The sequence below is a fragment of the Nerophis ophidion genome, linkage group LG18, assembly GCF_033978795.1.
Source record: "Nerophis ophidion isolate RoL-2023_Sa linkage group LG18, RoL_Noph_v1.0, whole genome shotgun sequence".
NCBI lineage: Eukaryota > Metazoa > Chordata > Actinopteri > Syngnathiformes > Syngnathidae > Nerophis > Nerophis ophidion.
Window position 1 is genome coordinate 8,439,350 of NC_084628.1, and position 24,962 is coordinate 8,464,311.

The window sequence follows — 24,962 nt, forward strand, 5'->3', positions numbered from 1 at the left end:
GACTATCCGTCAGATATTAAACTGTAAGTAGACGCTGAGATCATTATCCATGCGTTTGTTACGTCTCGCCTCGACTACTGTAACGTATTATTTTCGGGTCTCCCCATGTCTAGCATTAAAAGATTACAGTTGGTACAAAATGCGGCTGCTAGACTTTTGACAAGAACAAGAAAGTTTGATCACATTACGCCTGTACTGGCTCACCTGCACTGGCTTCCTGTGCACTTAAGATGTGACTTTAAGGTTTTACTACTTACGTATAAAATACTACACGGTCTAGCTCCATCCTATCTTGCCGATTGTATTGTACCATATGTCCCGGCAAGAAATCTGCGTTCAAAGGACTCCGGCTTATTAGTGATTCCCAAAGCCCAAAAAAAGTCTGCGGGCTATAGAGCGTTTTCCGTTCGGGCTCCAGTACTCTGGAATGCCCTCCCGGTAACAGTTCGAGATGCCACCTCAGTAGAAGCATTTAAGTCTCACCTTAAAACTCATTTGTATACTCTAGCCTTTAAATAGACCTCCTTTTTAGACCAGTTGATCTGCCGTTTCTTTTCTTTTTCTCCTATGTTCCACTCTCCCTTGTGGAGGGGGTCCGGTCCGATCCGGTGGGCATGTACTGCTTGCCTGTGTATCGGCTGGGGACATCTCTGCGCTGCTGATCCGGCTCCGCTTGGGATGGTTTCCTGCTGGCTCCGCTGTGAACGGGACTCTCGCTGCTGTGTTGGATCCGCTTTGGATTGGACTCTTGCTACTGTGTTGGATCCATTATGGATTGAACTTTCACAGTATCGTGTTAGACCCGCTCGACATCCATTGCTTTCCTCCTCTCCAAGGTTCTCATAGTCATCATTGTCACCGATGTCCCACTGGGTGTGAGTTTTCCTTGCCCTTATGTGGGCCTACCGAGGATGTCGTGGTGGTTTGTGCAGCCCTTTGAGACACTAGTGATTTAGGGCTATATAAGTAAACATTGATTGATTGATTGATTGATTGATTGAATTTGTCAAGTGTGGGGCACAAGTGTGGCTACCAAAAATAGCATTACTGCTAATATGTAGCATCATTTGAAAAGTCACCTGCTAATAACTTTAATAAATACAGTTTTGGTAAATTGAGTTAGTTGTGATTTCCTTCTCTGCATGAAAGTTCACGACGAGTTGAGTTTATTACAAAAAGTTCTATTTTGGTTTCATCTGACCACATGACATTCTCCCAATCCTCTGCTGTATCATCCATGTATCCATTTTGGTATAAACTCAACTCGTCGTGTTTGGAGGAAGAAGAATACTGAGTTGCATCCCAAGAACACCATACCTACTGTGAAGCATGTTGGTGGAAACATAATATTTTGGGGCTGTTTTTCTGCTAAGGGGACAGGACGATTGAATGGGGCCATGTATCGTGAGATTTGGAGCGAAAACCTCCTCCCATTAGTGAGAGCTTTGAATGGTTGACCATATACTTATTTTCCACCGTAATTTACAAATAAATTCTTTAAAATTCCTACAATGTGAATTCCTTGATTTTTTTTTCACATTCTGTCTCTCCCAGTTGAAGTGTACCTATGATGAAAATTACAGACCTCTGTCATCATTTTAAGTGGGAGAACTTGCACAAACGGTGGCTGACTAAATACTTTTTTGCCCCACTGTATGTATCAAATGTTCATTCAAGGCTAAGGCAAAATACCGAGATATATATCGTATATCGCAATATGGCCTAAAAATATTTGGATATTAAAAAAAGGCCATATCGCCCATAATTTGATTTTCTTCAGCTAACTTAGCATGTGTGTTAGCACTGGAGCTGACATTGCTACAGTAGGGAAGAGATTCATATGGCCCCATTCCTGTGTGGATTTCACGTTGAGAGGAAGAAGGGGGTTTTAATTTGCAATGCAGTCTGCTGAATATTGTAGCAAGTGCCACTCTACATAGCAGCTGACGCTGTGGTCAAAGTTGGATTTGCAAACAAAACACATTTTTATATATTCAACACTCTACTGACATCTGGCAGCTAAAGTGGATAGTGAATCGCCCCAATTTGTCACGTTTCATGTGTGAGGTAAACCATGACGAATGGGGCCACATGAATCCCCTTCCTACTTAATGCTCGTGTTGCAAATGCTAGTGTCCGCCTGGCCCATTAGGTACTGTTCGTTTTTCCATGATATATGACATGGATAGTTGGACACAGTTACAAGCGACACAGACTGGGGCTACACACGCACAACAACAAAAATAATCGCTATTTCGGGTCACACTAAAATGCAATCCAATTTTCTAAACATTGTCAATTTTTGTTTTACTTGCTACATCGCAAAAAAAAAAAAAATTCCATTTCACACAATGACTCATGCCGCACTGACGGTTGACAATTCCTCCCTGACCAGAGCGAGTTGGCTCCACTGCCCTGGCCAGCGAGGTGCACTGGTTATCAATAATCAGCTTTTGTTTTGACATCCATCCTTCCATTTTCTACCGCTTATTCCCTTTCGGGGTCGCGGGGGGCGCTGGCGCCTATCTCATCTACAATCGGGCGGAAGGCAGGGTACACCCTGGACAAGTCGCCACCTCATCGCAGGGCCAACACAGATAGACAGACAACATTCACACTCACATTCACACACTAGGGCCAATTTAGTGTTGCCAATCAACCTATCCCCAGGTGCATGTCTTTGGAAGTGGGAGGAAGCCGGAGTACCCGGAGGGAACCCATGCATTCACGGGGAGAACATGCAAACTCCACACAGAAAGATCCCGAGCCTGGATTTGAACCCAGGACTGCAGGAACTTCGTATTGTGAGGCAGACGCACTAACCCCTCTGCCACCGTGAAGTATTTATTACACACATATATATATATATATATATATATATATATATATATATATATATATATATATATATATATATATATATATATATATATATATATATATATATATATATATAGTGGAACGAGCAATCATGCTGTGTTTTCTACCTAATATGATTATTTTGCTTTCCTATTTATTTCGGAATTGAGCAGCTGTACTAGACACACGAAACAGTCTGTTCCCTTTAATGCGATGGCCGGATCACCCCACTGCCAAAACCACACAAACAGCATTAAACACATCCAAGAGCTAACGACTGCAAGCAAAACCTAATATTAAACGTAACATTTTGACAGTGCCGATTGTATTGTACCATATGTCCCGGCAAGAAATCTGCGTTCAAAGGACTCCGGCTTATTAGTGATTCCCAAAGCCCACAAAAAGTCTGCGGGCTATAGAGCGTTTTCCGTTCGGGCTCCAGTACTCTGGAATGCCCTCCCGGTAACAGTTCGAGATGCCACCTCAGTAGAAGCATTTAAGTCTCACCTTAAAACTCATTTGTATACTCTAGCCTTTAAATAGACTCCCTTTTTAGACCAGTTGATCTGCCGTTTCTTTTCTTTTTCTTCTATGTCCCACTCTCCCTTGTGGAGGGGGTCCGGTCCGATCCGGTGGCCATGTACTGCTTGCCTGTGTATCGGCTGGGGACATCTCTGCGCTGCTGATCCGCCTCCGCTTGGGATGGTTTCCTGCTGGCTCCGCTGTGAACGGGACTCTCGCTGCTATGTTGGATCCGCTTTGGACTGGACTCTCGCGACTGTGTTGGATCCATTATGGATTGAACTTTCACAGTATCATGTTAGACCCGCTCGACATCCATTGCTTTCCTCCTCTCCAAGGTTCTCATAGTCATCATTGTCACCGACGTCCCACTGGGTGTGAGTTTTCCTTGCCCTTTATGTGGGCCTACCGAGGATGTCGTAGTGGTTTGTAGTGGTTTGTGCAGCCCTTTGAGACACTAGTGATTTAGGGCTATATAAGTAAACATTGATTGATTGATTGATAGAGCAGCAGATTTGTGGCCTTTATCAGAAACATTTGAAAAATCAGGCAACTACTGTTTGGTTTGGCAAACTTGCAGAGTTTGCCTCATGCAGTTTGAGTATGTTTTGTGCATTTGCAGCATTTTGTGTGTTTTCTGTTTTGGGATTATTTCTGTGTTTAGGGCAGGGGTTCCCAAATGTTTTGCCTCGAAGGGCCAAAGTGAATGTGCCACTGGTCCATAGACCAAAAAACGATTTGTATCATGAAACAGTACGAGTTAGGAATTTAGCCTCATATCGCCATATATAATATAAGATATTAGAGATTGTTGGTCGTGTGCCTAACTCAGTTGAGATACTACTGTGCATCAAGTATACATTTTAAACTCAAAGCATTCAAAGGTCCACTCTTCCCCCACTCGTGAACAATAATGCGGACGTTGTACCGATCCGTTGTGGTGAAGAAGGAGCTGAGCCGGAAGGCAAAGCTCTCAATTTACCGGTCGATCTACGTTCCCATTCTCACCTATGGTCATGAGCTTTGGGTCATGACCGAAAGGATAAGATCACGGGTACAAGCGGCCGAAATGAGTTTCCTCCGCCGGGTGGGGGGGCTCTCCCTTAGAGATAGGGTGAGAAGCTCTGCCATCCGGGAGGAACTCAAAGTAAAGCCGCTGCTCCTCCACATCGAGAGGAGCCAGATGAGGTGGTTCGGGCATCTGGTCAGGATGCCACCCGAACGCCTCCCTAGGGAGGTGTTTAGGGCATGTCCAGCTGGTAGGAGGCCACGGGGAAGACCCAGGACACGTTGGGAAGACTATGTCTCCCGGCTGACCTGGGAACGCCTCGGGATCCCCCGGGAAGAGCTAGACGAAGTGGCTGGAGAGAGGGAAGTCTGGGCTTCCCTGCTTAGGCTGCTGCCCCCGCGACCCGACCTCGGATAAGCGGAATATGATGGAAGGATGGATGGATGGCATTCAAAAGGTAATTTTCTGCAGATTTTTTTGCCATTTCCAGGGGTTGTTCTGTAACCAGGTCCTCCTAGATATTTCATCCCATCGCTTTCAAACTTTATCCAAAAATATTAGACATGTGGAGGATGCTAAATTTCAAAGCCCTTATGTTTTCATTAAAGGGTGTGGGGAAAAGTATGGTGACAAAGATTACCCTTCTCCATTGAGCGTCAAAAAGTCAGAACTTTGACATTGAGCAGGAGTCTCAGGTTCAAACGCAACTAAAAACACTTGTAAAAAAAAAAATCTGTAAATTTTACGACCCAAAAACCGGCAGAATTGTATTGTAAAATTCACTGTGGCTTATACACCAAATTACTGTAAATTGAAAAACTGTACTACTGTTTTTACGATAAAATTCTGGTGACTGAGCTGCCAGTTTTTTACAGTGAACAAATTGAAAAACAAAGCCACTGTTATTTTATCCAGAAATTGTGGTGACTGAGCTGCTCCTTGTTTTTACTGTAAAATCTATGTTCCCCATTTTTACAGCGCATTATTTTAAATTATCACTTTAGTACTTGTAAATTATTCCACATAACTTAACAGCTAAGCAGAATTTATACTGCTCCACAAGTATTTTGTGGCGCTTTGATAGCAGAATTATGTAGTACAGATGATGATTGTCACAAAATAACAATGCAGCACTTTTAGTTCATGCTGCATGCTCTGTGTAAATAAAATGTACCTAAATTTACCTATAGATAAAAAAAAAAAAAATCAAATTGGTGTGGTTTATACACCAAAGTACTGTAAATTGAAATCAAGTACTGCTGTTGTTTTTAACGATAAAATTCTAGTAAATGAGCTGCCAGTTTTTAGAGTGCATTACTACAAATTTAAAAACAAAGCCACTGTTATTTTATCCAGAATTTCTGGTGACTGAGATGCTACTTTTTTTTTTTACTGTAAAATCTATGTCCCCCATTTTTACAGCGCATTATTTTAAATTATCACTTTAGTACTTGTAAATTATTCCACATAACTTAACAGCTAAGCAGAATTTATACTGCTCCACAAGTATTTTGTGGCGCTTTGATAGCAGAATTATGTAGTACAGATGATGATTGTCACAAAATAACAATGCAGCACTTTTAGTTCATGCTGCATGCTCTGTGTAAATAAAATGTACCTAAATTTACCTATAGATAAAAAAAAAAAAAATCATATTGGTGTGGTTTATACACCAAAGTACTGTAAATTGAAATCAAGTACTGCTGTTGTCCATCCATCCATCCATTTTCTACCGCTTATTCCCTTTCGGGGTTGCGGGGGGCGCTGGCGCCTATCTCAGCTACAATCGGGCGGAAGGCAGGGTACACCCAGGACAAGTCGCCACCTCATCACAGGGCCAACACAGATAGACAGACAACATTCACACTCACATTCACACACTAGGGCCAATTTAGTGTTGCCAATCAACCTATCCCCAGGTGCATGTCTTTGGAAGTGGGAGGAAGCCGGAGTACACGGAGGGAACCCACGCATTCACGGGGAGAACATGCAAACTCCACACAGAAAGATCCCGAGCCTGGATTTGAACCCAGGACTGCAGGACCTTCGTATTGTGAGGCAGACGCACTAACCCCTCATCCACCGTGAAGCCACTGCTGTTGTTTTTAACGATAAAATTCTGATAAATGAGCTGCCAGTTTTTAGAGTGCATTACTACAAATTTAAAAACAAAGCCACTGTTATTTTATCCAGAATTTCCGGTGACTGAGATGCTACTTTTTTTTTTTTTTCCGTAAAATCTATGTTCCCTGTTTTTACAGCGCATCACTTTAGATGAAAAAATTTTACCACTGAAGATTTTATGGTAAATTTCTGGCAACTGAGCTGCCATGTTTTTTGTAAAATCTACTAACTTTTTTTTTTTTTTACAGTGTAGCATTGTACTATAATGACTGTACAGCTTGAAAGAGGTCAGTATAAATATGTACTACCGTATTTTTCGGACTATAAGTTGCATTTTTTTTTTTCATAGTTTGGCCGGGGGTGCAACATATACTCCGGAGCGACTTATGTGTGAAATTATTAACACATTACCGTAAAATATTAAATAATATTATTTATCTCATTCGCGGAAGAGACGAAGAAAATGTCAGCAATCGTCACACACACGTCAGCCAATAAGAATTCAGTGGGGGAGGGTCATGGCAGGAGTGCATTGTGGGTCATGGAATGCTAACTGCTATATGCTACTGCCGTAGCTATTAAAATGGATCATTTCATCGTTGGCGGTATCTTATAAAAACTGAGAAGGGCTGAACAAAAATGGCACCGAAAGGGAAATCATGTACTGCAGATTACAAGCTGGACGTAGTGAAATATGCAGCAGAAAAGGACAAGAGGAAGCGGTGCATACCTTTGGAGTTGGCACAGTTGCTTAGAAGCAACATCGAGGAAGAAGATTTCATCGGATTTATCGATTAAGAGTGACAGATTGTTTGGTATTTTAATTACAGCAAGGTGGTCTTGCCGCTGGGCCTTAGGCCTGTCGCACATCCACCGGTGCCTGTGCTGGACTGTGCATGGCAGGGACGTCCTCTTCCCTGAGGCAGGCCTAAACCTGACCGCGTACCAGAAAAGGTTTTGCTGCAGGGTCTTCAGCTGGGGACCACTTCTCATTGATGTTTCGCCCCTTAGCCAAGAACATCTATAAGATTTCATCGCATTTAGCAATTAGGAATGACAGATTGTTTGGTAAATGTATAGCACAGGGGTCACCAACGTAAGGACCAGATGAGTAGCCTGCTGGCCTGTTCTAAAAAAAACTCAAATAGCAGCACTTACCAGTGAGCTGCCTCGATTTTTTAAACTTTATTCATGTACTAGAAAGCTGGTCTCGCTTTGCTTGACATTTTTAATTCTAAGAGACAAAACTCAAATAGAACTTGAAAATCCAAGAAAATATTTTAAAGACTTGGTCTTCACTTGTTTAAATAAATTAATTTATTTTTTTTTACTTTGCTTCTTATAACTTTCAGAAAGACAATTTTAGAGAAAAAAATGCAACCATGAAAATGATTTTAGGATTTTTTAACACATATACCTTTTTACCTTTAAAATTCCTTCCTCTTCTTTCCTGACCATTTAAATCAATGTTCAAGTATTTTTTTTTTATTGTAAAGAATAATAAAACATGTTTTAATTTAATTCTTCATTTTAGCTTCTGTTTTTTCAACTAAGAATATTTGTGAAATATTTCTTCAAACTTATGATTAAAATAAAAAAAAAACATTTGTCTTTGTTAGAAATACAGCTTGGTCCAATTTGTTATATATTCTAACAAAGTGCAGATTGGATTTTAACCTTTTTAAAAGATGTCATCAAAATTCTAAAATTAATCTTAATGATGAAAAATTACTAATGATGTTCCTTCAATTATTTTTTTCAAAAAGATTTGAATTTGCTAGTTTTTCTCTTCTTTTTTTCGGTTGAATTTTAAAGAGTCGGAATATATTTATAAAAATATTTATCTATTTCTATATATATTTACTGTGAGAAATCATTAAGATGATCAGTGTTTCCACAAAGATAAATATCATTAATTATTAATAATAACATACAGTTAAAGGTAAGTTGAGCAAATTGGCTATTTCTGGCAATGTATTTAAGTGTGTATCAAACTGGTAGCCCTTGGCATTAATCAGTACCCAAGAAGTAGCTCTTGGTTTCAAAAAGGTTGGTGACCCCTGGTATAGCATGTTCTATATGTTATAGTTATTTGAATGACTCTTACCATAATATGTTAGGTTAACATACCAGGCACCTTCTCAGTTGGTTATTTATGCCTCAAATAACGTACACTTATATTTATGTACTAGCAAGCTGGTCTGGCTTTGCTTGACATTTTTAATTCTAAGAGACAAAACTCAAATAGAACTTGAAAATCGAAGAAACTATTTTAAAGACTTGGTCTTCACTTGTTTAAATAAATTCATTTATTTTTTTTTACTTTGCTTCTTATAACTTTCAGAAAGACAATTTTAGAGAAAAAAATGCAACCATGAAAATGATTTTAGGATTTTTAAACACATATACCTTTTTACCTTTTAAATTCCTTCCTCTTCTTTCCTGACCATTTAAATCAATGTTCAAGTATTTTTTTTTTATTGTAAAGAATAATAAAACATGTTTTAATTTAATTCTTCATTTTAGCTTCTGTTTTTTCAACGAAGAATATTTGTGAAATATTTCTTCAAACTTATGATTAAAATAAAAAAAACAAAAACATTTGTCTTTGTTCGAAATACAGCTTGGTCCAATTTGTTATATATTCTAACAAAGTGCAGATTGGATTTTAACCTTTTTAAAAGATGTCATCAAAATTCTAAAATTAATCTTAATGATGAAAAATTACTAATGATGTTCCTTAAATTATTTTTTTCAAAAAGATTTGAATTTGCTTGTTTTTCTCTTCTTTTTTTCGGTTGAATTTTAAAGAGTCGGAATATATTTATAAAAATATTTATCTATTTCTATATATATTTACTGTGAGAAATCATTAAGATAAGCAGTGTTTCCACAAAGATAAATATCATTAATTATTAATAATAAAATACAGTTAAAGGTAAGTTGAGCAAATTTTTGGCTGGTGCGACGTATACTCCGGAGCGACTTAAATCCGAAAAATACGGTACATTTGGTGGTACATGCACAACATGACAGGACAGGCCAAATTTGGTGCACCTGCCCCACTTTGGGCATCCCTGGTTTAAAACATTTTGACATTGCTGAGCATGCACCACTGTTGCAACCGTCCTGAAAACATTTCCAAACTGTCTAAATTCCTGCACCAAGGCTGGATGTTGGCAAACTCACCTCCAATTAGAGATGTCTGATAATATCGGACTGCCGATATTATCGGCCGATAAATGCATTAAAAGGTAATATCGGAAATTATCGGTATCGGTTTCAAAAAGTAAAATGTATGACTTTTTAAAACACCGCTGTACGGACTGGTACACGGACGGAGGGAGAAAGCATACTGGCCCAATCACATAATATCTTTAGCGTTTCACACACACAAGTGAATGCAATTCATACTTGGTCAACAGCCATACAGGTCACACTGAGGGTGGCCGTATAAACAAATTTAACACTGGTACAACTATGCGCCACACTGTGAACCCACACCAAACAACAATGACAATCACATTTCGCGAGAACATCCTCACCGTAACACCATCCATCCATCCATTTTCTACCGCTTATTCCCTTTTAGGGGTCGCGGGGGGCGCTGGCGCCTATCTCAGCTACAATCGGGCGGAAGGCGGGGTACACCCTGAACAAGTCGCCACCTCATCGCAGGGCCAACACAGATAGACAGACAACATTCACACTCACATTCACACACTAGGGCCAATTTAGTGTTGCCATTCAACCTATCCCCAGGTGCATGTCTTTGGAGGTGGGAGGAAGCCGGAGTACTCGGAGGGAACCCACGCATTCACTGGGAGAACATGCAAACTCCACACAGAAAGATCCCGAGCCTGGATTTGAACCCAGGACTGCAGGAACTTCGTATTGTGAGGCAGACGCACCAACCCCTCTTCCACCGTGAAGCCCACACAACAGAACAAATACCCAGAATCCCTTGCAGCACTAACTCTTCCAGGACGCTACAATAAACACCCCCGCTACCGCCTAACCTCAACCACGCTCACCTCGACCCCCTCATGCTCTCTCAGGGAGAGCATGTCAAAAATTCCAAGCTGCTGTTTTGAGGCATGTTAAAAAATATAATAAATATTGCAGTGCCATGTTGGAATTGTTTTCCCCATAACTTGAGTGGATTTATTTTGGAAAACAACAAAATTAGGCATAATTATGTATTAATTCCATGATTATATATATCGTAGGGCTGGGCGATATATCGATACATACGATATATCGCGGGTTTGTGTCTGTGCGATATAGAAAATGACTGTATCATAATATTTGAGTATACGTTCTCAAGCAGTTGCCTTTAGATGCGAGCATTAAACTTTCTCACAGACAAGCAGCCTCACATTCTTACACACGTCACATACTGTCACGTCATACGTCACATACGTATACGCCCTCGCCCAGCAGAGAGGTAGCAGACTGGGCTACGTTAGCTGCTATCGTAGCCGTACGAGTGGGAATACGAGAGAAAGAAGGTGCGGATCTGGTAACAAATGAAGGAAGAATTCATCCCCAATAAAACCAGCAGGGGGTCCATCGTCTGGCGGTGGTTCGGCTTCAAGTGGGAATATGTCAAAGAGACAACCGTAATTTGTCAAGTGTGGGGCAAAAGCGTTGCTATAAAATGTAGCATTACTGCTAATATGTAGCATCATTTGAAAAGTCACTCGCTAGAGAATGAAGAGAATATCATAACGTTTGTCGTAACCTACCACATAGCGAAGGACGAATACTATTTGATTTCCTATTATGCAGCTCATTTTTATTTGACACTTAAAATGTCTCTGACAATCTTGCACTTTCTGTTTTGGAAACGACTTGAATGTGTTTGCCATTGCTTAATAACTTTAATAAATATACTTTTGGTCAATTGACTTAGTTGTGATTTCCCTCTCTGCATGAAAGTTTAAAAGTAGCATATATGAATGCAGCATGAAGTTGAATTTTTTTTATGTACAAACCCCGTTTCCATATGAGTTGGGAAATTGTGTTAGATGTAAATATAAACGGAATACAATGATTTGCAAATCATTTTCAACCCATATTCAGCTACAAAGACAACATATTTGATGTTCAAACTGATTAAAATTTTTTTGTTGTTGCAAATAATCATTAACTTTAGAATTTGATGCCAGCAACATGTGAAAAATTAGTTGGGAAAGGTAGAAATAAATACTGATAAAGTTGAGGAATGCTAATCAAACACTTATATGGAACATCCCACAGGTGTGCAGGCTAATTGGGAACAGGTGGGTGCCATGATTGGGTATAAAAGCAGCTTCCATGAAATGCTAAGTAATTCACAAACAAGGATGGGGTGAGGGTCACCACTTTGTAAGCAAATTGTCGAACAGTTTTAGAACAACATTTCTCAAAGAGCTATTGCAAGGAATTTAGGGATTTTACCATCTACGCTCTGTAATATCATCAAAAAGTTCACAGAATCTGGAGAAATCAACTCCACGTAAGCGATGATATTACGGACCTTCGATCCCTCAGGCGGTACTGCATCAAAAACCGACATCGGTGTGTAAAGGATATCACCACATGGGCTCAGACACACTTCATAAAACCACTGTCAGTAACTACAGTTGGTCGCTACATCTGTAAGTGCAAGTTAAAACTCTTCTATCCAAAGCCAAACCCATTTATCAACAATATCCTGAAACGCCGCCGGCTTGGCTGGGCCCGAGCTCACCTAAGATGTATTGATGCAAAGTGGAAAGGTGTTCTGTGGTCTGAGGAGTCCACATTTCAAATTATATTTGGAAACAAGAGGACGTGGTGTCCTCCAGAACAAAGAAGAAAATAAACATTCGGATTGTAAGAGGCGCAAAGTTCAAAAGCTAGCATCGGTGATTGTATGGGGGTGTATTAGTGCCCAAGCATGGGTAACTTACACATCTGTGAAGGCACCATTAATGCTGAAAGGTCCATATGTTGTCATCCAAGCAACATTATCATGGACACCCCTGCTCTTTTCAGCAAGACAAGTGTTTCAACAGCGTGGCTTCGTAAAAATAGAGTGCGGGTACTTTCCTGGCCCACCTGCAGTCCAGACCTGTCTCCCATGTAAAATGTGTGGCACATTATGAAGCGTAAAATACGACAGCTGAGACCCCGGACTGTTGAACGACTGAAGCTCTACATAAAACAAGAATAGGAAAGAACTCCACTTTCAAAGCTTCAACGATTAGTTTCCTCAGTTCCCAAATGTTTATTTGAGTGTTGTTAAAAGAAAAGGTGATGTAAGACAGTGGTGAACATGTCCTTTCCCAACTACTTTGGCACGTGTTGCAGCCATGAAATTCGAAGTTAATTATTATTTGCAAAAAAAATTAAGTTTATGAGTTTGAACATCAAATATGTTGTCTTTGTATTGCATTCAATTGAATATGGGTTGAAAAGGATTTGCAAATCATTGTATTCCGTTTATATTTACATCTAACACAATTTCCCAACTCATATGGAAACAGGGTTTGTATACACATATAATCATCATACTGCTGTGACTATATGCATCAAGTGTTCATTCAAGGCCAAGGCAAAATATCGTAATATAACCTAGCCCTAATATATCGGTATCGGTAATTAAGAGTTAGGCAATATCGGCAAAAAAAATCCATTATCGGACCTCTCTGCATCCAATACACCAGTGTGGGACCTCAGAGACCCAAAAATGGTGGCAACCGCTTGCCTTAAAAGCAAGTGGACCACGCATAATGACATGAAATCTCGTGTTATTAAACAAAAAAAAGCATCCCCGGGATGCAAGAGGAGAGAGGATGCTGTGTAATAGCTGGTAAACAAGTGTACTCCCACTGCAATGGACGCACGCTGCTGCTGGGGGGAAAAGGAAGATGGTAGTTCGCTAAGGCGAACACACCCCCACAATCACACGGCCCGTCAAGCGGGGGGCTCGCTGTTGTTGTAGCCGGCCTTACATGCGCACTCACCCCCAGGAACCGCACGTATGCTCCCCGGGGCTGCGTAACAAACTGTCCACCTGAAGCATTAGAACCCGCACATGGTTGAACTACGAAGAGGATAAAAAAGTCATTTCCCCACGCCTCGGAACTAGCACGACGGCTAGCGCGGCCTAGTCACAAGCACAACCCTTTCACTATTAAACTCACTTATGTTCCGTTGTAGCTTATCTTAAACGTTAAACTAAGCAGAGATAAAACATTTTTTTGTTTTTGGCGAGGGAACTTTTTAACACTTCAAATAAATAAAGGCGCTAGCATGTGTGGCTAACCAGCTAGGCTAGGTTAGCTTTGGCAGGAAGATAAGACGCCTCAAGGGAGGGGAAAAAAGCAGCATTTATAAACTAACACGATTTATTAACTCACATTTTACCTATTTATTGAGAGGGAACCATTATCATGAGTAAGATAATGGTCGTGGAGGGAAGCTAACTTAGCCTCGACTCCCTTTCGAGTTGACATGTCTTGTTTCCAAACACCTCCGAAGATCTTTTTAACAGTCACAGAATATTAATATCCATCAATTTTCTACCGCTTATTCCCTTTGGGGTGGCGGGGGGTGCTGGTGCCTATCTCAGCTAAAATCGGGCGGAAGGCGGCGTACACCCTGGACAAGTCGCTACCTCATCGCAGGGCCATGAATATTAATATTCTAATATTAAACTAAACTACAACGACGTGTTTTTCTCTCCCAGCTGCTGAAAGGAGACTAACAAGACGCAACCAGGCCGGAGAACTTTTTACGTGTTTGTTATTATACAAGTCTTGCTAATATCAGCAGCTAACTAGTAAAGCGCTTCTTCCATCCATCCATCCATTTTCTACCGCTTATTCCCTTTGGGTTAGCTGGTGCCTATCTCAGATACAATAGGACGGAAGGCGGTGTACACCCTGGACAAGTCGCCATGCACCTCACGCAGGGCCAACACAGATATAGACATGCAAATTGCACAAGCGTACATGTAATGTTTAGATTTGCATAAAAGTCAATGAATATTTCGTGTGTTGTGATTAGTGTACAACGAGCAGCGTTATAAACTTTGTTTCCAGTTAGGACTTGATTTTTTTCCTCATAAAAGTGCTTGAAAGTTAAAAAAAAAAAAGACAACAAGTTTTGCCCACTGCTCCACATTTGGAATTAGCGCCTCATCTGCAAAAACACCCCCCAAGAAAGGACCTCAGCTCCGGGTACCCTCTCCTCCCGTCCCCCGGTGCTTACCTCCGCGCTGCTCGAATCACTCGCTTCCCCCAAAACATCCCGAAATGTCTGCAGGTTGCTCCCGATGACCGACGCGACCTGGAGTGCAGCGTCAAACCCGGGTCCGAGTCCGGCGGCGTACGGGTGGGTTCCCGGGACGCTCCGCAGAGAGGCGGTGACCCTTATCCGGCCCGCTCTCCTCCCGGTGCCGGAGTTGCTGCTCCCTCCGGGCCGAGCGGGGAACCGCCACCGACAGCTGTGCGCCATTTTCCACTGTGTGCCTGTGTGTGTGTGCCCCTGCGATCACAGATACGTCGGTGGGCGGGACCCTGAGCCAGCACTCCACATAAACAAGCTCCGCCGCGGCCTACGCGCTCACTGGCCGAGGCGTCGTTATGCAGCTTGCGGGGCGGAGCGAGGCCGCCCGGACAATGCATTTCCTCAGCGGGTCTATTGAAGCCGCCGGTGGCTGACGGCTAATCAGATTCAGGGGCTTTGCGCGGGAAAGCCGCGGAGCACTTGAATCACAAAAGGAGCATAAAGAAGACCGTTACAGCCAAAAATGGCCTCCCCTCACTCGGATTGTAATGTATGGACACGTTTGAGCTAATATAGCAGTGGTTCTCAACCTTTCTTCAGTGTGAACATTTTTTTAATTCAAGTACCCCCTAATCCAGTGGTTCTCAAATGGGGGTACTTGAAGGTATGCCAAGGGGTACGTGAGATTTTTTTTAAATGTTCTAAAAATAGTAACAATTCAAAAATCCTTTATAAATATATTTACTGAATAATACTTCAACAAAATATGAATGTAAGTTCATAAAATGTGAAAAAAACTATGCAATATTCAGTGTTGACATCTAGATTTTTTATGGACATGTTCCATAAATATTGATGTTATAGATTTCCTTTTTTGTGAAGAAATCTTTAGAAGTGAAGTGAATTATATTTAAGTGACTCAAAGCGCTTTACATAGTGAAACCCAATATCTAAGTTACATTCAAACCAGTGTGGGTGGCACTGGAAGCAGGTGGGTAAAGTGTTTTGCCCAAGGACACAACGGCAGTGACTAGGTTGGCGGGAGCGGGGATCAAACCTGCAACGCTCAAGTTGCTGGCACGGCCACTCTACCGACCGAGCTAAACGGCCCCAGAACAGGGGTCTCAAACTCAATTTACCTGGGGGCCAATGGATGCAGAAACTGGGTGAGACTGGGCCAATAGCCATACAGGTCACACTGAGGGTGGCCGGATAAACAACTTTATCACTGTTACTAATATGCGTCACACTTTGAACCCACACCAAACAAGACAGACAAACACATTTTGGGAGAACATCCAAAACACAACAGAACAAATACCCAGAATCCAATGCGGCCCTAACTATTCCGGCAGTGACTAGGTTGGCGGCAGCGGGGATCAAACCTGCAACCCTCAAGTTGCTGGCACGGCCACTCTACCGACCGAGCTAAACGGCCCCAGAACAGGGGTCTCAAACTCAATTTACCTGGGGGCCAATGGATGCAGAAACTGGGTGAGACTGGGCCAATAGCCATACAGGTCACACTGAGGGTGGCCGGATAAACAACTTTATCACTGTTACTAATATGAGTCACACTTTGAACCCACACCAAACAAGAATGACAAACACATTTTGGGAGAACATCCAAAACACAACAAAAACACAACAGAACAAATACCCAGAATCCAATGCAGCCCTAACTATTCCGGCAGTGACTAGGTTGGCGGCAGCGGGAATCAAACCTGCAACCCTCAGGTTGCTGGCACGGCCACTCTACCAACCGAGCTAAACGGCCCCAGAACAGGGGTCTCAAACTCAATTTACCTGGAGGGCCAATGGATGCAGAAACTGGGTGAGACTGGGCTGCAAGAAAAAATGTCTTAAAAAAAATGTAACATGCGCTTTTTAATGAATTCACCTTCTTTGAATGGCTTTCTCGCCCTAACAAAATACTTGCCGACTCGCGATTTTTCCGGGAAACACCCGAATATCAGTGCCCCTCCCGTCAATCTCCCGGGGCAATCATTCTCCCGGTTTTCACCCGGACAACAACAGTAAGGGCATGTGTCGTGATGGCCCTGCCTTTAAAGTCCTCTACTACCTGAGGTCTCGTCCACTTTTCCACCATACAAGCAGTGTGCAGACCAAGTCACATATTTTATGAGGCTTCTGAAGGCCCACGGAAGTAACTGCAAGACATACTTATTCAATAGCCATACAGGTCACACTGAGGGTGGCCGGATAAACAACTTTATCACTGTTACTAATATGCGTCACACTTTGAACCCACACCAAACAAGAATGACAAACACATTTTGGGAGAACATCCAAAACACAACAGAACAAATACCCAGAATCCAATGCAGCCCTAACTATTCCGGGCTACAATAGGAGACGGGGTTGGGGGGACGGGGGTGTATATTGTAGCCCGGAAGAGTTATGGCTGCATGGGATTCTGGGTATTTGTTCTGTTGTGTTTATGTTTTACGATGCGGATGTTCTCCCAAAATGTGTTTGTCATTTTTTGTTTGGTGTGGGTTCACAGTGTGGCACATATTAGTAAGAGTGTTAAAGTTGTTTTATCACAACCCTCAGTGTAGCCTGTATGTCTGTTGAGGAAGTATGTCTTGCAGTGGCTTACTGTGTCCAAGAATACTGACTCCAACATGTGTGTACAGGTTGAAGAGGACGTTTAAGGCAGTGCCTTCACGGTCCTCTCTAACTATTGCTGTTAAAGTGAAATTCGAGAGGATGATTATCCCAAGAGGGGCACTGAAATTGGGAGTCTCCCGGAAAAATCGAGGGTATAAAAGTATGAAGCTGTAAAGCGCAATTCATGTAAAACTCGCGGGCTGCACCAACATTAAATTTTCACATCAAGGTGCGGGCTGCAAAATAACGTCTTGCGGGCCGCAATTGGCCCTTGGGCCGCGTGTTTGAGACCCCTAATTTAGAATGAAGTTGATAAATCCAGATGAATCTCTATTACAATGTGGGGCGGCATAGCTCGGTTGGTAGAGTGGCCGTGTCAGCAACTTGAGGGTTGCAGGTTCGATTCCGGCTTGTGCCATCCTAGTTGCTGCCGTTGTGTCCTTGGGCAAGACACTTTACCCACCTGCTCCCAGTGCCACCCACACTGGTTTAAATGGAACTTAGATATTGGGTGTCACTTTGTAAAGTGCTTTGAGTCACTTGAGAAAAGCGCTATATAAATAAAATTCACTCACTCACTCACTACAATGCCCAAAGAGGGCACTTTAAAGGCCTACTGAAACCCACTACTACCGACCACACAGTCTGATAGTTTTTATATCAATGATGAAATATTAACATTGCAACACATGCCAATACGGCCTTTTTAGTTTACTAAATTGCAATTTTAAATGAGTTTTTTCTTGAAAACGTCGCGTAATGATGACGTGTACACTTGACGTCACGGGCTGTTAGGAAATATGAGCGTTGCGCACACACACAGCTAAAAGTCGTCTGCTTTAACGGCATAATTACACTATTTTGGACATCTGTGTTGCTGAATCTTTTGCAATTTGTTCAATTAATAATGGAGAAGTCAAAGTAGAAAGATGGTGTTGGGAATCTTTAGCCTTTAGCCACACAAACACATGGTGATTCCTTGTTTAAAATTCACGGAGGTGAAACTTTAGTATGGATCACAGCGAACATGGATCCCAACCGAATGTCAACCAGCAGGTTTCGGTGAGAAAATTGTGGTAAAAAGTCGCTTCTTACCGGAGATCAGCTGAGCTTTTGCCGCCCGTACAGCTGCCTTCGACTTCCCTGAGACACTGCGCGTCAACACACCCCTCCGACTATCAGGTACTATTTAACTCACTAAAACACTAGCAACACAATAGAAAGATAAGGGATTTCCCAAAATTATACTAGTAAATGTGTCTAAAAACATCAGAATCCATCCCAATGAAATCGCGTTTTTTTTTCTAGTTTCTTCGCTATCAATATCCTCAAACACTAATCTTTCATCCTCGCTCAAATTAATCGGGAAATTGTCGTTTTCTCGGTCTAAATAGCTGTTTTTGTTGGAAGCTCCCGTTAAAGTCAATGTGAATATGTGAGGGGGCCCTCAACATGTGACGTCATCGTCTGCAAGGCTTTTCTCTAAGCACCGAAAGTTGCGAACTTTATCGTGGATGTTCTCCACTAAATCCTTTCAGCAAAAATATGGCAATATTGCGAAATGATCAAGTATGACACATAGAATGGACCTGCTATCCCCGTTTAAATAAGAAAATCTCATTTCAGTAGGCCTTTAAGTTGATGATTACTTCTATGTGTAGAAATCTTTATTTACAATTGAATCCCTTGTTTATTTTTCAATAAGTTTTTAGTTATTTTTATATCTTTTTTTTCCAAATAGTTCAAGAAAGTCCACTACGAATGAGCAATATTTTGCACTGTTATACAATTTAATAAATCAGAAACTGATGACAAAGTGCTGTATTTTACTTCTTTATCTCTTTTTTTCAACCAAAAATGCTTTGCTCTGATTAAGCGGTACTTGAATTAAAAAAATGTTCACAGGGGGTACATCACTGAAAAAAGGTTGAGTACCACTGCCCTAATCCAGTGTTTTTCAACCTTTTTTGAGCCAAGGCACATTTTTTGCGTTGAAAAATTCCGGAGGCACACCACCAGCAGAAATCATTAAATAACAAATCTCAGTTGACATTAAAACGTCGTTGTCGCAATTGTTGGATACGACTTTAAACCATAACCATGCATCACTATAGCTCTTGTCTCAAAGTAGGTGTACTGTCACCACCTGTCACATCACACCCTGACTTATTTTGAGTTTTCCTGTGTGTAGTGTTTTAGTTCTTGTCTTGGCTCCAATTTTGCTGGGTTTTTTCTCTTTTTTTGGTATTTTCCTTGAGCAGTTTCTTGTCTTCCTTTGAGCGATATTTCCCGCATCCACTTGGGACGGCGTGACGCAGTGGAAGAGTGGCCGTGCGCAACCCGAGGGTCCCTGGTTCAATCCCCACCTAGTACCAACGTCGTCACGTCCGTTGTGTCCTGAGCAAGACACTTCAACCTTGCTCCTGATGGGTGCTGGTTAGCGCTTTGCATGACAGCTCCCTCCATCAGTGTGTGAATGTGTGTGTGAATGGGTAAATGTGGAAGTAGTGTCAAAGCGCTTTGAGTACTTTGAAGGTAGAAAAGCGCTATACAAGTACAACCCATTTATCATTTACTTAGTTTTAGCAATCAAGAATATTCCAGTCGTATTTATCCTTCTTTGTGGGGACATTGTTGATTGTCATGTCATGTTCGGATGTACATTGTGGACGCCGCCTTTGCTCCTCAGTAAGTCTTTGCTGTCGTCCAGTATTCAATTTTTGTTTACTTTGTAGCCAGTTCAGTTTTAGTTTTGTTCTGCATAGCCTTCCCTAAGCTTCAATGCCTTTTCTTAAGGAGCACTTGTATTTTGTTTATTTTTGTTTTAAGCATTAAACACCTTTTTACCTGCACACTGCCTCCCACTGTTCCCGACGTCTACAAAGCAATTAGCTACAGGCTGCCACCTACTGATATGGAAGAGTATTACACGGTCACTGCCCAGCTCTCAACAGCACGACAATCAACAACAACACATCATTTGCAGACTATTATTACTGGTTTGCAAAAAAATATTTTTTTGCCCAAATAGGTGAAAATACTTAATCTCCCACGGCAGACCAGACTGTATCTCACGAAAAACTAGTGAGAAACACTGCCCTAATCAGAGCAAAGCATTTTTGGTTGAAAAAAAGAGATACAGAAGTAAAATACAGCACTATGTCATCAGTTTCTGATTTATTAAACTGTATAACGGTGCAAAATATTGCTCATTTGTAGTGGTCTTTCTTGAACTATTTTGGGAAAAAAAGATATAAAATAACAAAAAACTTGTTGAAAAATAAACAAGTGATTCAATTGTAAACAAGCAGCGTTGGTCGGGTCCGCCTTTGGCTGCTGCCGCCGCTACTCAAGCCCTGGTCTAAGTCAGACCAACAGAGGTTTTTATTTCATGTCTCTACGACATTTCTAAGAGAAGTTACATGCAGTTTTGTCTGGGTATTTTCCTAGGGGGCGCTAAGCGCAATTTAGATTTTTGGGGTTTGGTTTTTTATTAGATTGCAGTTTTTGCCAGTCCTGATGTGTGTGTAAAATTTGGTGAGTTTTGAAGCATGTTAAGGGGGTCAAATTACAGATCGGCGATTCTGGATGTTGTTGATAAATGGCTTTCGGTCTGCATAACAGAGCTTTAACTTGCACTTTGAAGCATTTTAAGGGGGTCAAATTACAGCTCAAAGAGGCAGAAATGGCATTTTTTCAGGAAAATTTGCGCAGGGTTTTTTTGAAGGCGCGTAAAATCCAAACCGGAGAACTTATCAAAACTCTTTCAATAACTTTTAATCAGAAGGGTTTAAAGTCTCTCCTGTATGAGTTTGAAGCCGAAACGACAAACGGGCTCAGAGGAGATAACGTTTGAAAAAAGGTGACTGGTGTTTACAAAACTTTTATTTTGAAGGGGTCATTTTTAACTTCCTGTTGATTTTTCTGCAGGATTTCAAATATTAAATTGTAGGTCTAAGTGAGATCTACATAGAGGTTTTTGTTTCATGTCTGTCCGACATTCCTACTGGAAGTTACAATTGGTTTTGTCTGTTTTCTCTTCCTAGGAGTAGTGATTTCTACACATACAGTGGGGCAAAAAAGTATTTAGTCAGCCACCGATTGTGCAAGTTCTCCCACTTAAAATGATGACAGAGGTCTGTAATTTTCATCATAGGTACACTTCAACTGTGAAAGACAGAATGGGAAAAGAAAATCCAGAAAATTCACATTGTAGGAATTTTAAAGAATTTATTTGTAAATTATAGTGGAAAATAAGCAGTTGGTCAACCATTCAAAACTCTCACTGATGGAAGGAGGTTTTGGCTCAAAATCTCACGATACATGGCCCCATTCATTCTTTCCTTAACACGGATCAATCGTCCTGTACCCTTAGCAGAAAAACAGCCCCAAAGCATGATGTTTCCACCCCCATGCTTCACAGTAGGTATGGTGTTCTTGGGATGCAACTCAGTATTCTTCTTCCTCCAAACACGACGAGTTGAGTTTATACCAAAAAGTTCTATTTTGGTTTCATCTGACCACATGACATTCTCCCAATCCTCTGCCGTATCATCCATGTATCCGTTTTGGTGCTGTATTTTACTTCTTTATCTCTTTTTTTCCAACCAAAAATGCTCTGCTCTGAACAGGGGTACTTGAAGTAAAAACATGTTCACAGGGATTACATCACTGAAAAAAGGTTGAGAAGCACTGATATTATGATCATATGATCGGAAAAGGGTGGAGTGCCATCTCCGCGTTGGGGAGGAGACCCTGCCCCAAGTGGAGGAGTTCAAGTACCTAGGAGTCTTGTTCACGAGTGAGGGAAGAGTGGATCGTGAGATCGACAGGCGGATCGGTGCGGCGTTTTCAGTAATGCGGACGCTGTATCGATCCGTTGTGGTGAAGAAGGAGCTGAGCCGGAAGGCAAAGCTCTCAATTTACCGGTCGATCTACGTTCCCATCCTCACCTATGGTCATGAGCTTTGGGTTATGCCCGAAAGGATAAGATCACGGGTACAAGCGGCCGAAATGAGTTTCCTCCGCCGGGTGGGGGGGCTCTCCCTTAGAGATAGGGTGAGAAGCTCTGTCATCCGGGAGGAACTCAAAGTAAAGCCGCTGCTCCTCCACATCGAGAGGAGCCAGATGAGGTGGTTCAGGCATCTGGTCAGGATGCCACCCGAACGCCTCCCTAGGGAGGTGTTTAGGGCACGTCCAACCGGTAGGAGGCCACGGGGAAGACCCAGGACACGTTGGGAAGACTATTTCTCCTGCCTGTCCTGGGAACGCCTCGGGATCCCCCGGGAAGAGCTGGACAAAGTCTGGGCTTCCCTGCTTAGGCTGCTACCCCCGCGACCCGACCTTGGATAAGTGGAAGAAAATGGATAAATGGATGAATGGCATTGATTGATTGAAACTTTTATTAGTAGATTGCACACTGCAGTACATATTTCGTACAATTGACCACTAAATGGTAACACCCGAATACGTTTTTCAACTTGTTTAAGTCGGGGTCCACGTTAATCAATTCATGGTAAATTCATGCATTACATTGTATCGTATGCATGTTCCAAACAAACTGAAACTGAAGTAAATAGCAAATCAAAGAAAATCAATTGCACATAAAAGTTAAATACCAATTGTACTAAAATACATTTCAAAATGCAGTTGAGTCGAGTGATAGAAATTACAAAGTTTGTTTATGTCATAATTGTTTATTTTGGCGTCGACTACAGCCTAGAGTTGTTGGAGCCTAAAGACTTCCTTTGAAGGCTGATAAACCCTTTGATAACGGCTCGAGTCTCATCATTACAATATCTAATTGATTCCTTGACGTACCACTAGTGGCACACATACCACAGTTTGACAATACCTGTCATATAGTAACCCTATCTTCACTTGAATGTGTTCTTTTTCAGAATGAGGGTCACCGTTTTACCTCGCCAAATGTAGTCGGACATGAATCCAGAAGCGACATTTTTTTGTTGGTCAGATACTGTACATCCTCTAAATGCTATTTTGAGGAACTACGACTGAAATCGCAAGTCAGATCCCGTAAATGATACGTTTTTGAGGACCTGAAAAATGTTATCGTCTCGGGGTGTCCAAAGTGCGGCCCTGCGGCTTGAGTTTTGTGGGTCCGGAGAATATTGTACTGAAGAAAAAAAATCAAACAAGACTATGTAATGAGAAAAAGAGGAAATGTTGATACAAATAACTATAAATGCTTTGTCACTTAACCTCTTAAGGCTCAAGCTGTTTGTTTACATGCTTTTTTTAAATTTCTCTTAGACCCGCTCGACATCCATTGCTTTCGGTTCCCCTAGAGGAGAGGTTGGGAGGGGGGGGTGCCCACATATGCGGTCCTCTCCAAGGTTTCTCATAGTCATCGTCACCGACGTCCCACTGGGTGTGAGTTTTCCTTGCCCTTATGTGGGCTCTACCGAGGATGTCGTTGTGGTTTGTACAGCCCTTTGAGACACTAGTGATTTAGGGCTATATAAGTAATCAATGATTGATTGACTCTTTGCTATTTGGGCTTATTGGACCCTAATTAGAATAAAAAACTAAAAATCATCTTTTGATATGATGTACTTAGTCCATAAGTAACAAACGTGTATTTCATGTTTAGTGACATGCTAATTCGTATTTTTACACTTTTTCTCCCCCCAAATTCCATTGTATGTTATACTCTCCTGACACCACTAGATGGCAGTACAAGTGTCCACATAAGACCCCAATTCAGTAGTGTACACAATTTTGGAAATAAGAGCTAAAAGGTGCTGTCCACCTATGTGGCCACTAAGTCTTTAGAGCAGTGTTTTTCAACCACTGTGCCGCGTGAGATACAGTCTGGTTTGCCGTGGGAGATTATCTAATTTCACCTATTTGGGTTAAAAATATTTTTTTAGCAAAGCAGTAATTATAGTCTACAAATGATGTGTTGTTGTTGAGTGTCGGTGCTGTCGAGAACTGGGCAGAGTAACCGTGTAATACTCTCCCATATCTGTAGGTGGCATCAAGTAGCTAATTGCTTTGTAGATGTCAATACAGCGGGAGGCAGTATGCAGGTAAAAATATATTCAATGCATAAACAAGAAATAAACAAAAGGTAAGTGCCCCTAAAAAACGGCATTGAAGCTTAGGGAGGGCTATGCAGAACAAAACTAAAACTGAACTGGCTACAAAGTAAACAAAAACAGAATGCTGGACGACAGCAAAGACTTACTGTGGAGCAAAGATGGCTTCCACAATGTACATCCGAACATGACATGACAATGTCCCCACGATGAAGGATGAAAACAAAGTAGATGCGGGGAATATCGTTCAAAGCAATACATGAAACTGATACAGGAAAATACCGAAAAAAGCCACCAAAATAGCAGCGCAAGACAAGAACTAAAACACGACAGGAAAACAGCAAAAAAGTGCAAATAAGTCAGGGTGTGATGTGACAGGTGGTAACAGTACACCTACTTTGAGACAAGAGTTATAGTGATCCATGCTGGGTTATGCTTTAAAGTCATATTCAACAATTGTGTCGACAACTTTTTACTGTCAACTGAGTTTAGTT

General features: G+C 41.6%; 1 protein-coding gene across 3 annotated transcripts in view; it reads right to left on the reverse strand.

Moving 5' to 3' along the window:
- Window positions 1-15,028, reverse strand: part of kmt2a (lysine (K)-specific methyltransferase 2A) — a 153,514-nt gene extending 138,486 nt beyond the window's left edge. For all 3 annotated transcript variants that reach the window (XM_061878677.1, XM_061878676.1, XM_061878674.1), the window contains exon 1: window positions 14,756-15,028. In XM_061878677.1, the coding sequence (XP_061734661.1) occupies window positions 14,756-15,001 (246 nt within the window). In that variant the 5' untranslated portion in view covers window positions 15,002-15,028. The remainder of the gene's footprint in view (window positions 1-14,755) is intronic.
- Window positions 15,029-24,962: the final 9,934 nt, after the last annotated feature.